At 46.1% G+C, this 11,610-nt stretch overlaps 1 protein-coding gene across 4 annotated transcripts; it reads left to right on the top strand.

The window, feature by feature from the left end:
- Positions 1-221: 221 nt before the first annotated feature.
- mrtfbb (myocardin related transcription factor Bb) lies at positions 222-11,083 on the top strand. 4 transcript variants are annotated; one of them, XM_019875877.1, is made up of 14 exons: positions 222-741; positions 4,065-4,130; positions 5,933-5,988; positions 6,087-6,162; positions 6,235-6,396; positions 7,027-7,193; positions 7,455-7,547; positions 7,953-8,203; positions 8,607-8,700; positions 8,976-9,470; positions 9,556-9,633; positions 9,718-9,840; positions 9,942-10,002; positions 10,311-11,083. In XM_019875877.1, the coding sequence occupies exons 1-14, from the start codon at positions 645-647 to the stop codon at positions 10,604-10,606; spliced, it is 2,115 nt and encodes a 704-aa protein (XP_019731436.1). In that variant the 5' UTR covers positions 222-644; the 3' UTR covers positions 10,607-11,083. The 4 variants fall into 4 exon arrangements, with proteins under 4 accessions (XP_019731436.1, XP_019731434.1, XP_019731433.1 ...); XM_019875875.1 differs by having other exon boundaries at positions 223-741; positions 7,458-7,547; positions 7,950-8,203; XM_019875874.1 differs by having other exon boundaries at positions 223-741; positions 7,950-8,203.
- Positions 11,084-11,610: the final 527 nt, after the last annotated feature.

Below are 11,610 nucleotides of genomic sequence, written 5' to 3'. Positions count from 1 at the left end.
TTTAAATTATTTTCTTTCTGTATTATTTTAAAGAAAAGAAGGTCAAACAGTTATTTGGGAATTGTAGTTTACTGTTTTGCACAGTAGTGACTTTTTTTTTTTAATCTTGCGCTCGACAAATACATTAAAAAAAAAACTAAAACTAATAAATATCCAAATAAAATGAATAATTAAAAAAATAAACCAAAAAAAAACACTCTAACAATCAATTATAATGAATAGAATTTATTTTAAAAAAATGTCAACCTGAAATAAAAACTAACAATAATGAAATATCCCCAAATATTGTAACCCAAAATTCTGCTCCATGTTCGTTGTGAGTCTTTTCATTTTATATTTTTGTGTTAAAAAGCCCAAAACGCCTTGTGACCAGCCAAAGCCGCGTTCAACATGACCCATGTTTATATCCTAGTCTTGCAAAGCAGCCTTGAGAGGGTTAACACGAGCAGCGCCGATCCCTCCTACTGATCTTAACACACACACACACACACACACACACACACACACACATGCACTGTGAACACACACTTTGTCAGCTGAGCCACAGAAGAGGAGGAGGGGGTGAGGGTCGCCGCCAGCCCCAGCTGTCGTCGGCTCAGAGCTGAGTCTCGTCTATCCCGGACAGCCGCCGCCGTCGTCGCTCCATGGGACGCCAGAGGTGGCCCCCCAGCACAGCACCCTCCATGATGGCCTGCCTCCATGTGGAGACCCCCTCGATCTGCACGGGCAAATTCAAATCGGGTACGTCCTGCGACTAACTTGTTGCTCGCTCGGATGTCTTTGCTTTGACATCTAGTAACTGTAGTAACTGAACTAACTATTGGAGAAAAGTGAACTGTAAGTTGCAGATCGTTTCTGAACTGGCACACAAGTGTAAAAAGAAGTTTACCCATTATAACCTCAAATCCTTATCAAGCCTCATATTGCGGCGTATTCCTCCCTAAAGTCCCGTAATCCTTTGATTACACTCGCCGGTGTGTGGCCTAATCTCACATGACGCCACATTTCACCCCCTTTGTAATTCTTGGCAGAATTCGGTTTCCAATCCATTTCTTTGAAGATTTGGTGTTAAATTATCAATTGGATGTGAATATCCATCCGTTTTCTGTAATGCTTGTCCTCATTCGGGTCATGGGTGAGATGGAGCCTATCCCAGTTGAATTTTGAGCAAGAGGCAGAGTACACCCTGGACTCGCAGGTCCGATATAGACGAGTAACTATTTACACTGGTAATCACCCCTATGGAGAATTTCCGAAGATGCATGTTTTTGAAGTGTGGCAGGAAGCCCGATCAACCCCCTGGCCCCCGATGCCAACTCCACACAGGATTTGAGCAAATCATTTTTTTTCCCCCCCCCCCAAAAGTAGTGGCACATGAAAGAATCACTGGCTTCATACAGTTCAGTTGTATTTAACTTTTATCTTATACAGCAGTGCGTCTTTCAACTTTTATACAATAAATTTGTGTAAACTATACGTGCAAGGCCATTTATTTTGAATCATAAGGCGAAGGGCTACAGTACAATTGTATGACTTGTACTATGTTCAAATAATATTGAAACTGCGCATAATGATGTCATGGGTTCCTCGAACAAGATCCTCCGTCTCGCTTTTGATGAACAGTTAGGCCTACTGCTCTCCTGTGTTTTTGTTTTGGTCATGATGGTGACACTTGGAGAGCGGAGTGTTTTTTGAGGTTGCGCTTGGAGAGCTAAGTATTTTTTCAAGGTGGTACTTTGGTGTAAATGTGTGATAACCGCCGCTCTGGACTGTGAGGCAGACGTTCAAACCGCTATTGCACCATGCTGCCGAAATTAAATATAATTGGTCGAAAATGTTCCCCCAATTCGGGGTGCCAAAAAAAACGCAGCTTGACGTCAAATCGATGTATTACCGTTCAAGTGTACAAAAATGTGTCCGAAAGCGCTGCCGCTCTCGCGAGTTTGTGATCACACAAACTGACTCGATACGACGCGAACAAGGAGATCTTTGCTCCAATCAAGAGTGCATCTCAAGCCATCTTTGGATATTTATAACCGATAAAGTCAACATAAATCACCGGCATTCCCTTTCTCAAGCGCAATCATCTTTGAATCCACAGCAAACGTATGCGTTCTGTTTCTCAAAGAATCAAATCAAATGGGAATCAGACGAGGAGCTTTGCCGTGGGACGACGTGGCCCAAAGATTGGAGATGACGTCGCACGGGCAACCTCTGGTTATGCTCCGAGCTGCTTGACATGACGGGGAGGTTAGCCAAGGTTCAGCGCAAACTGTCAGGAGCACCCCAGGGCGCGGATTGCGTCCCCTTATATTAAATGTTTATTGATAGGCGCTTGCATATTTTATTGCTCGCGGCATTCTTTCCAGGTCACGGTGACTATAAACACTTAAAGGACGATTTTCCAAATCTCCACATCTGCTTATCGGGGTCTCTTAATAAGAAAGTGGCGACACCTTTTTCGGGTTCTTTCATCTGCTTTATCTCCGGGACCCCTCTTTGCAACCTTCCAGAGTTAATCGCGTCGTCTAATTCCGCAACCCCACCGCCCCCTCAAACTACACCCGACATGTCACGGTTCCCAGGCCTTGTTCTCACAGCTGCCCCGTTTATTTTTGCTTGCTTGAGTCAGAGGGCCCTGTTCAACGCATTTCCCGGGAGAGCTGTGCAGGTCTGCCTTGTGTGTATGTGTGTATAGTGTGTCAGTGTGTGTGAATGGGGAATATTTGCTTCCTGTGAGCCGCTCTGTACATGTAGCTAAGCAAAAGTCACAACATTACATAGGTGACCATCCGGGCATCATCCACCATCGCCATCAACTTCCTCTTTCATGCCCACACTGGCTGAAAGTAATGAGAGGAGCGGCCCTCCAATGTTTTGATGTGCCGTGAACCGGTTTCACCTAAAATAAGAGTTTGATGGACAAGCATAGAAACAAATAAAAAGAGTGGATTAAAAATCCACCTCTCCATTCAACTGAATGAATTTGGTGTCATTAGTTTGAGTAACGCGCTTGTTTCTTTTTAACAAGCTAATCCCATTTCGGGGTACGTAATAGAAGACAATTTACAGAAATGCATTACTCAAATCCGTAATCTAGTTTTGGTCACCGTCTGGACAGGAAAATCCACTTCACCAAGTTCCCATGTGAGGAAATGGAAGCAAATTAATCCAGTGCTTCTTTTGGCTCATATACACCACAAATCATCTGTATCGATAAATCCGAATTTTAAAATTGGTGCTGGTATTGGCTCTGTTTTTATCGAGAGCTGTGTCTGTCTAACCATTTAACTCCTTTTTAAAAAGCTTTCCCAGAACCGATATATTTTTTGTGTGCTAATTTTTGCTTCCTTGCAAGCTTACTTTTCTTCTTGCCGTATCACATGACCGAGATGAGCGTTTTGACGTTTAAAACAGATGTAAAGGCAAAGTGGGTGGGGGGGCTCACAAAGGGCGCCATTCAAGCTAAGACCATCACTCGTGCTGCCGCATGGAGACACACCTCTCCATAAATTACACAATCAGTCAAGGGCTAATATGAGTTTAGAGTCGAAAAATGACAATGAAATTTGCATTGTTGACACCTTTGTAGAAACTTTTTCCGGCAAAGTAGAAACAGTTCGGGTGTCCCAATACTTTTGTAAACACATTTCCTGATGAGTCCGTCGAAAAGTGACACACCAATAACTTCTGGAGCAGACATGAGTCACGGTGGCTCTCGTTGGTGTCCCGTCTGACTGCGGCTTTACTCATTAACAAGCTTATAGCGGAGTTTGAATTCTCTTCTATTCACTGTTTACTTTGGCCAAACGTGGCTTGTTCAGCGCCATCGCCGCTCAAGTCCCACGTGCGGTTTCTGCCCCCACTTCTCTTATGGCCGAGCACAGGAAGTGAATTATACTTCTTTCAACTTCGGTTGATTACAAAATATGACATCGGGCACAAAAAAACTAAAAAAAACTCACGTAGGCGTTCGCATCTTGACGCCCGTGCAGGCTGCCTTGATGCCTTTTTAATTCAAATTCAAATAATTCAACTTGGCTTCTGTGTCTGCACTCTCGCAGCTCTTCAGCTCTTCCTGCAGCACAGACGAAGCCGAGAACAACTCGCGGAGCGAGGCGTCGCGCCCCGTGAGTACGCACCTCACGCTTCACCTCATAATACGACAGAAGTCCTCGCTTGACGACCGTCCCTTGAAATTTTGAGGTTGGGAAACGACGCACGGTCAACTCGTCGATCACAGGGGGCGTACGAATACGTAATCCCGCGGGCTGCGGCACGAGAAGGCATGAATAGTTCCCGGCGTATTTCTGAGCTTTAAAAGTCCCATTCCAAAACAGCAGGGGGCAGCACATACTGACATACTCGTGGCTATGGCGACGCTAAGAAACGATTAAAAAAAAACAAAACGAAATTAACCAATCTGAGGCCTGTTGTTGTCATCCACTATGGCATAGCAATAACTTGTTGCTTATTGAGATCGTTACCCTGCAGATTCCTGGCCTAATTTTAGCCGTTGATGACAGAATTATAAACATGAGTGCGCTGTTAGCAAAAGGCAGCCGTCAGCTTCATATCGATACCCGCGCATTCGGTATCCCCCGCATGAATGTGTATGAAAATGGCTCGCAAATGAGCGATTGTTTTTGCTATATTTTGAGTTCATTCCCGACTTCTTTGTTGACTACCTTTTACAAAATGTTTCTTTTATAAAAGAGATACTTTCAATTGATGAAAGTGCTGGTAGTTTGACCTTTTTGAGCCTCTTTTGCCCCGCAACTTGGAATCTACCTTGCCAAGTTCCAACTCATTTTGCCATCCTTTTGGTATCGATGTGGAGTATCGACACCATTTTAACCGACTACCAATATTATCAGTATGGGTTGTTTTAACGCACTCATTTTAAGACAACTGAGAACAGTTTTAAATTGTGAGAAAAAAAAGCATCACATTATTTTTCATTTTACGACCATTGTCGTCTCTGAGAGAATCATGCTGATAAAAGTCGTTTTATTTTTATTTTTTGCTCTCTCTGTGGAGAAGTACAAGTCCCCCACTGAGTGAGCTCCTCCCTGGCTCCGCATAGCTTCATGAGTCACAGACTGGGCCTTTGCTGGAGGTCACTCACCCCTTTGGACTCAAACAAAACCTCCCTCCCCCAGGCCAGTCTCCAGTAAGCGCCTATCCGTCCTCTTGGTCCTGTAGGTATGCGGCCGGGCTTTGTCATGACTGTTTTGGTTTCCTCCTGCCTCATGTGCCCATTAAATCAAACCGTGTTGGTCATAGCGGAGGTGACTGCGTGCTCAGTGAACACCAACCGGGCAGTGTGACATAAATGTTGATTTGGACGTGAAGAAAGAAGAGGAAAAGAGACATTGTGACATTTTTATTTTTCACTTTTTAAAACAGTGATGTCAATTTTGCCAAGCACCTCGCTCACATTTTAAGACATAAACTTTGATTATTCATTTTCCACACGATGGGTGGACTGGCACTCCGGAGACTTTTTCTATACAGGTACCGTATTTTCCGCACTATAAGGCGCACCTTCAGTGAATGGTCTATTTTAAAACTGTTTTCCTGTATAGGGTGCACCGCATTATGAGGCGCATCAAATAGAGGCCACAATAGTGGCTGCGGTTGCATTATGCATCCACAAGATGGAGCCACACTAAAGGAAATACAATACAATACACTAAAGCTTTCTTTATTTTGAGCCTTCACAACCGCTGCAGCTGTACCAAAGTGCTTTACAGGACATTTAAAATACTACGTCCAAGAAATCAGAATATTGATCCATGTATAAGGCGCATCGGATTACAAGGCACACTGTCGGTCGGCTTTTGAGAAAATTGAATGCTTTTAGGTGCGCCTTATAGTGCAGAAAATACGGTAATTTAAAAAGCCATTTTAACGATTCCGTTTCTTTCAGCTCTGAAAGCCCCTGCTGCCCTCCATGAGCGGATTCGCAGTCTGGACAGGGCAAGGGTAAAAAAAAAAAAACTTTGTATATCTGCAGCTAATCAATCCATTTGTCATTCATCTAACCACCCATTTTCTTATTGTTTTTTTTTTTCTCTTATCAGACGGGGAACATACTGAAGCACAAACTTTGCCGCCGACCCGCTCGCTCCGAGCTGGTCCGCATGCACATCCTGCAAGGTACTTTTAAAAGCCTGCTCTCTCGGTTCCTGCGCGATGGTAAAAGAGGCTGACGCCGACTTTCTTCCGCAGAGAGCAAAGCCCACGCCTCCGTGCAAGCCGCTCAGCTGAAGCTGAAGAGGGCCCGGCTGGCCGACGATCTCAACCAGAAGATTGCTCACAGGCCTGGACCCATGGAGCTGGTGGAGAAGAACATCCTGCCCGCGGACGGTGGTGTCAACAAGGACCACGACGGTAGATGCTCATTTTTCTCACACGTGGACACGAATGATTGTGGTGGAAGGCGCTCGACAAGATTCCGACTTCGCTGCGGTGATCTGTGATCACTCTGCCCAACTTGGCATCGTCTGCCAATGGAGGTCTGCTTTGCAGCTCCTTTTAAACATATTTTGACACAAATATCGAGCACCTTAAAATCAAGACATCACCAGTTTGTGGAAATTGGTCGAAATTCTTAAGTATAATAGTCCGGCTACAAGCAACGTAAACACGATGTCAAATAAAAAGACATTTTTTCACGCATGATGTCATTGGACAGCAACGGTTTTTAAACTGCGCTGACCCCATGTTGCAGTCGTACAAAAATAGATGCACGACACACATTCCTTCTGTATTTCTTATCTTTATTGGTTATTTTTTTTGTTTTCCTAACCTCGAGGGAGTTCACAATCTGAGGAAAGCAACCAAAACAAATTCACGTTATTGAAGAGGCAAGCCCAAGAATAAGAAGCTCTCTCTTTTCAGTATAAAACAAAAAATGTGCCTCGAAAAAAATCAAATAAATAAAATAACGACATATGACGTGTCATAGAAAGCCGAATCTGGACTAGTTATGATAGCAATTTGAATATGTTTGTCCTCCAGGTGATAGTCCGGACCCCAGCGAGGCAATCGATGTGTACACTTTCAACGAGGACAACAATGACCCTTTATCGCCGCGCACTTGTTGCCAAACATCTCCGAGCACCGACTCGGTCTCGCCCACACCGACCGAGGCCACGTCTCTTTCCTGTTCCGGCTCCTCCGTGCGGGTGAGGTCAGATGCCGTCACTGTCGATGAAAACCGTTGATTACAAAGTGTAGGATTCATGTGATGCATCGAAAGTCATGTTGGGTGACCTTAACTACTAATCACGAATATTCGCCGATGCCGTTCATGGTCTGTCGGTCTGAACCCAAACCGAGTTGTTTTTTTTCTTTGGGCTTGAAACTAAAAACGAACATTAAAAAATAAATAAAAATAATAAGTCATAGTGTCCCCACCGTTAACGTTGTTGCTCTTCTTCACTCAGCAGCCCTCGCCGTCTAACTCCTCATCCGATTTATCCTCCACCAGCGAGCAACCCGCAGCTTCATCTCAGCCAACCACTGCTACGCTCACAAAGGTGAACCTCGCCTTTTCACACTCAAATAAATACATTCCGCAAATACCAATCTGGCGGCGTGGTAGGCGGAGTGGTTGCCAGGTCTGCGTCACCGTTTTTAGGTTATGGCTTCAAATCCAAAATCTGAAGTGCAGTTCGCATGCTTTTCTTCCTTTCAGCCAAATAAAGTCGGCGTTTAAAAACAAACAAAAAAACAAAACAAAACGGTGGCCTTTCAAACATAGAGTAAGTCCCGCCATTCGCTTCCTGCAGGTGTTAAAACGATGAGGGTCACATTTCCACTTCCTCTTTCTTCATCCAGACATTCTCATCAACTGTCTCTCCAGTGGCATTCAACCAAATGTCTGCTTTCACATATGCTGTCCTGTGTGTGCGTGCGTGTGTGTGTGTTCGACTCCGCAGCAGAGCTCGCCAAAGCCGGCGGGCGAGAAAAGCCGCAGCAAAAAGAGCCGAGAGGCCAAGCCGAGGATACGCAAGCTCAAGTATCATCAGTACGTTCCCCCGGACCACCAGAAGCAGGAACTGAAGCCCTCGCCGGCGGCCGCGGCGGCGCACGTGGATGCCGCTTACGTGCGCATCCTGCAGCAGCAGCAGCACTTTCTGCAGCTGCAGATCCTTAGCCAGCAGCGTTTTGGCCACCAGCAGCCAGCGGTCAAGTACGGAAGTCGTTCTTCTACTTTATCTATTGTATCATTTGCGGAGCTCTTTGTTGCTAGGCAGACTTTGTGGGGCAGAATAATTTGTGCCCATCCAAGAATAAAACATGTGTTTCATGTATGTTTTTTTTCCCATGTTTGTGCAGCCACTGTAAGATTTATTACAAAACAAAATCATACAACACATTTTGCAAAAACTGTGCAAAGAGGAATGCAGATTAACAAAAATGGTCCTTTTCTTGGTGCATTTCGGCCACCAGTGGGTGGCGCTCAAGTATGGCTATGATCTTCCGTGTTTCTTACACAGTGCTTTGCTTCTACCACCCTCGTTTTTCCCCGCCGCGGTGAAAATTGAAGAATGACTCTCTTGACTCCCTTTCCCTTTCCTTTTTCATTCCATCAGGTCAACAGGCAATTTCCAAACCAATAGCTCTGCCGAGTTCTCGAACGAAAACTGCAAGCCAGATCAGTTACCGGCTAATGTGGACGAGATGAAGGTAATCCGCCGACCCCCAAAATAAAAAAAAAAATTGCAGGATTTATTGTCATATATACCTACAAGATACCAATAAATGCATCCACAGAATTGTTTGTATTTTCTTGTGCAGTGCATTGTCGCTAGGCAGAATTCTTGGGGCAAAAGCCCCAACGCCCATTCAGCACAGTGCCATCTGCTGGTCCAATGAGGTTGAGTACTTGACTTGCCCCAAATGAAAAAAACTGACAGCGATGCGATGTGGTGTTTTGTGTGTGTGTGTGCACGCACTTCCAGGTAGCTGAGCTGAAAGTCGAACTCAAACTGCGCTCGCTTCCCGTCTCCGGAACCAAGATGGATCTGATCGAGCGGCTGAAGTTGTATCACGAAACTGTCGTTAGCCTGGAGACAAAAGTGCCCCAAAACACCCCAGCATTGTCCCCCAAAGTGTCCGGCGCTGGCTTGGAGGACAACGGAAGAACGGACAGTCCCGCGGCGCCCCCTCCTGGCCGTACCGGGTTCCACGAGAAGGACCGACGTCTCCACGAGAAGGAGCTTCAGATCGAGGAGCTGAAGAGGCGACTCGAGCATGAGCAGAGGTTGGTGGAGGAGCTCAAGCTGCAGCTGGAGGTGGAGAAGAGAAGTCAGCAGCTGGGAGAGTCGCCTCCGCCCGGCCTCGGTCCTCCGTCGCCCCTCGGGGACGAGCGCGTGGACATCAAACAGGAGGAGGCGGAGACGAGCCCCTCGGCGCCTCCTGCCGCAAAAGTGGACAACGCAGAACCTCTGAGCAAGGTGGGGGGGGGGGGGTCACATGGGAAAATCAGCATAAGATTGACAAATCTGCAGCCATCTTGATTTCTTTCCTTTTTGTGTGCAGACGTGGACGGGGCAGAGGACAGCGCAAAGTGTCCATGACCCATTCCCATCAGGCGTCACGAAAGCGCCCGTGAGTGAGGTAAAGCATGCATTCTGTCATTTTTGCTATTTGACATAGTCAAGCACACGTGCAGATCATTCTTCTTGGTTGTTTCCCAACTAGCCTGTCCATCGCGGCCACAGTCCGGCCTTCACGCCGCCGCCGCTGCTAAAATGTAAATTCCTCAGAGAGCCTCCTCGCTATGAAGACGCCGTGAAACACGCACGCATGCTGCCTGCTATTCAGGTGACAAAAACATTTGGATCGCATTTCTAAAATGCAATACGATAATAGGGTATGCCCGCAGTTTCCAGACACTGAAAATATCACGTAAATGTTTTCTCCAGGGTTTGTGTGCAGCCAGCCAGCAGATGGACGACCTGTTTGACATCCTCATCGAAAGCGGTGGTAAGAGTGAACCCTTTCTTATAATCGATCTCGTCCCAAACACGTGCATGTTAGTCTTACCACAAACCCGACCAAACGCGACTGATACAAATTCATGCCAGAACAATTTCAGTTGTCTGGAAAATGCTTACTGGCGCTGCTTATTCAATCATTTTTGGACTGGCCTTCTATTGCTATTGCATACCGTGGCATACAAACAGTAACACAACACCACTCGAAAACCATGTTTCATCCATAATTTAATCAAAATTTGAAAAAAATGGACAGCGTTTCAAATCACCACCTGTTTCTTCACACTCTCCACACAGAGATGTCTCCCTTCCTCAAACCCGACCCTCCTGACGCCAACAAGCGACTGCCCGTCACGCCCAGCGTCACCCTCCTGCCCGTCAACACCGTCCTGTCGCGCCCTCCGCCCTGCGTCCAGGTGGCACACATGCCCGCCGAGGAGCTTCCTCTACCCCTGATCGCCATGGAGATGGGACTGGATGACAGCATGGACGCAGAGTCCGACCTCCATGGCACGGACTGGCTGGATCTGAGCGTGTCGGCGGCCGAGAGCGTCTTCTCAGCAGACTTCCTGGACGCTTACCAGCTGCTCTAAGGGGAACCGCAAGAAGGTCATCAACAGATTGCGACAGAGATTGGAAGAGTGACAGAAAGTGGGCATCTTTGGAAAGGTTGTCAAAATTGCACTTTGTTAGAAAAAAAGACTGAAGTCCGCCTTTCAAGGAATTTCTCCCAAAAGCCAAACCTGCCGACTATGCAGTTAGTTGATGACATGCAAGCATCACTGACGAGAACGACTGCGAGGAGGAAAAGTTGGACTGCGCTGCCACCTTCTGGTCATTTCAGGAGTCGACCAGTTCCGACACACACACACACAGGCTGATGGGAAGGATTTACTATACTAGTACAAGTCAACAAACTGTCATGCATAATTTGTACATGCTGTTTGTGTTACACATTTTTTGTTTACTTTTATACGCAGCTTTTTCGTTTTGTGTGCGTGCTAAAGTTGACAAGCTTCATGATTTCCCATCTTGTACTTGCCATAAAAGTATACATGGCTCTGAAAGTATACATGGCTCCTTTTTTTCTTTTTGGCGGGGGAGGGAAATTGGCCAAGTGTAGAGTGTGAAACAGGTGAGAAACTCACCATCATTTTCCATTTGTGGCAATGGGAGGCCGCCAACTGAACCAACAGTGAGTATAGCCTCTGGAGCCAAAATTTTGGAGCTCATCCATCCATCCATCCACTTATCGTTGTACCGGGGTCACGGAGGTGCTGGAGCCTACCCCAGCGGATTTCAGGCAGAAGGCGGGTTACAACCTGAAGTGGTTGGAGTCCGTCGCAGGGCACAGAGACAGACAAGCCATTCACGCCGTCACCGAGTGGGAATCGATCCCACGCTTCCTGCACACAAGTCAGGCAAGTGTCCCACTAGACCATGTACAGGAAGGCATTTTTCACAGAAAAAAACGACCATGAACAGTCAGGCTTTTTAACAAAAAAAATTACCATGTTTTGTAAGGCGTTTTTAGCCGAAAAAACGATCATGTATATAAATAGGTGTTTTAAGCCGAAAAAAACGACCATGTATTGTA

The sequence above is a fragment of the Hippocampus comes genome, unplaced genomic scaffold (genome assembly GCF_001891065.2).
Source record: "Hippocampus comes isolate QL1 unplaced genomic scaffold, H_comes_QL1_v1.1 scaffold93, whole genome shotgun sequence".
NCBI lineage: Eukaryota > Metazoa > Chordata > Actinopteri > Syngnathiformes > Syngnathidae > Hippocampus > Hippocampus comes.
Note: the sequence above shows the minus strand (reverse complement) of the source record. Positions and strands in the feature narration are given on the sequence as shown.

Bases quoted from the DNA above. Each gene is read 5' to 3' on its own strand.
- mrtfbb (XM_019875874.1), top strand. From the start codon at position 645: ATGGGACGCCAGAGGTGGCCCCCCAGCACAGCACCCTCCATGATGGCC. The intron at 5,989-6,086 runs GTAAAAAAAAAA...TTCTCTTATCAG, and splicing joins GCAGTCTGGACAGGGCAAGG to ACGGGGAACATACTGAAGCA. The intron at 8,701-8,975 runs GTAATCCGCCGA...ACGCACTTCCAG, and splicing joins CTAATGTGGACGAGATGAAG to GTAGCTGAGCTGAAAGTCGA.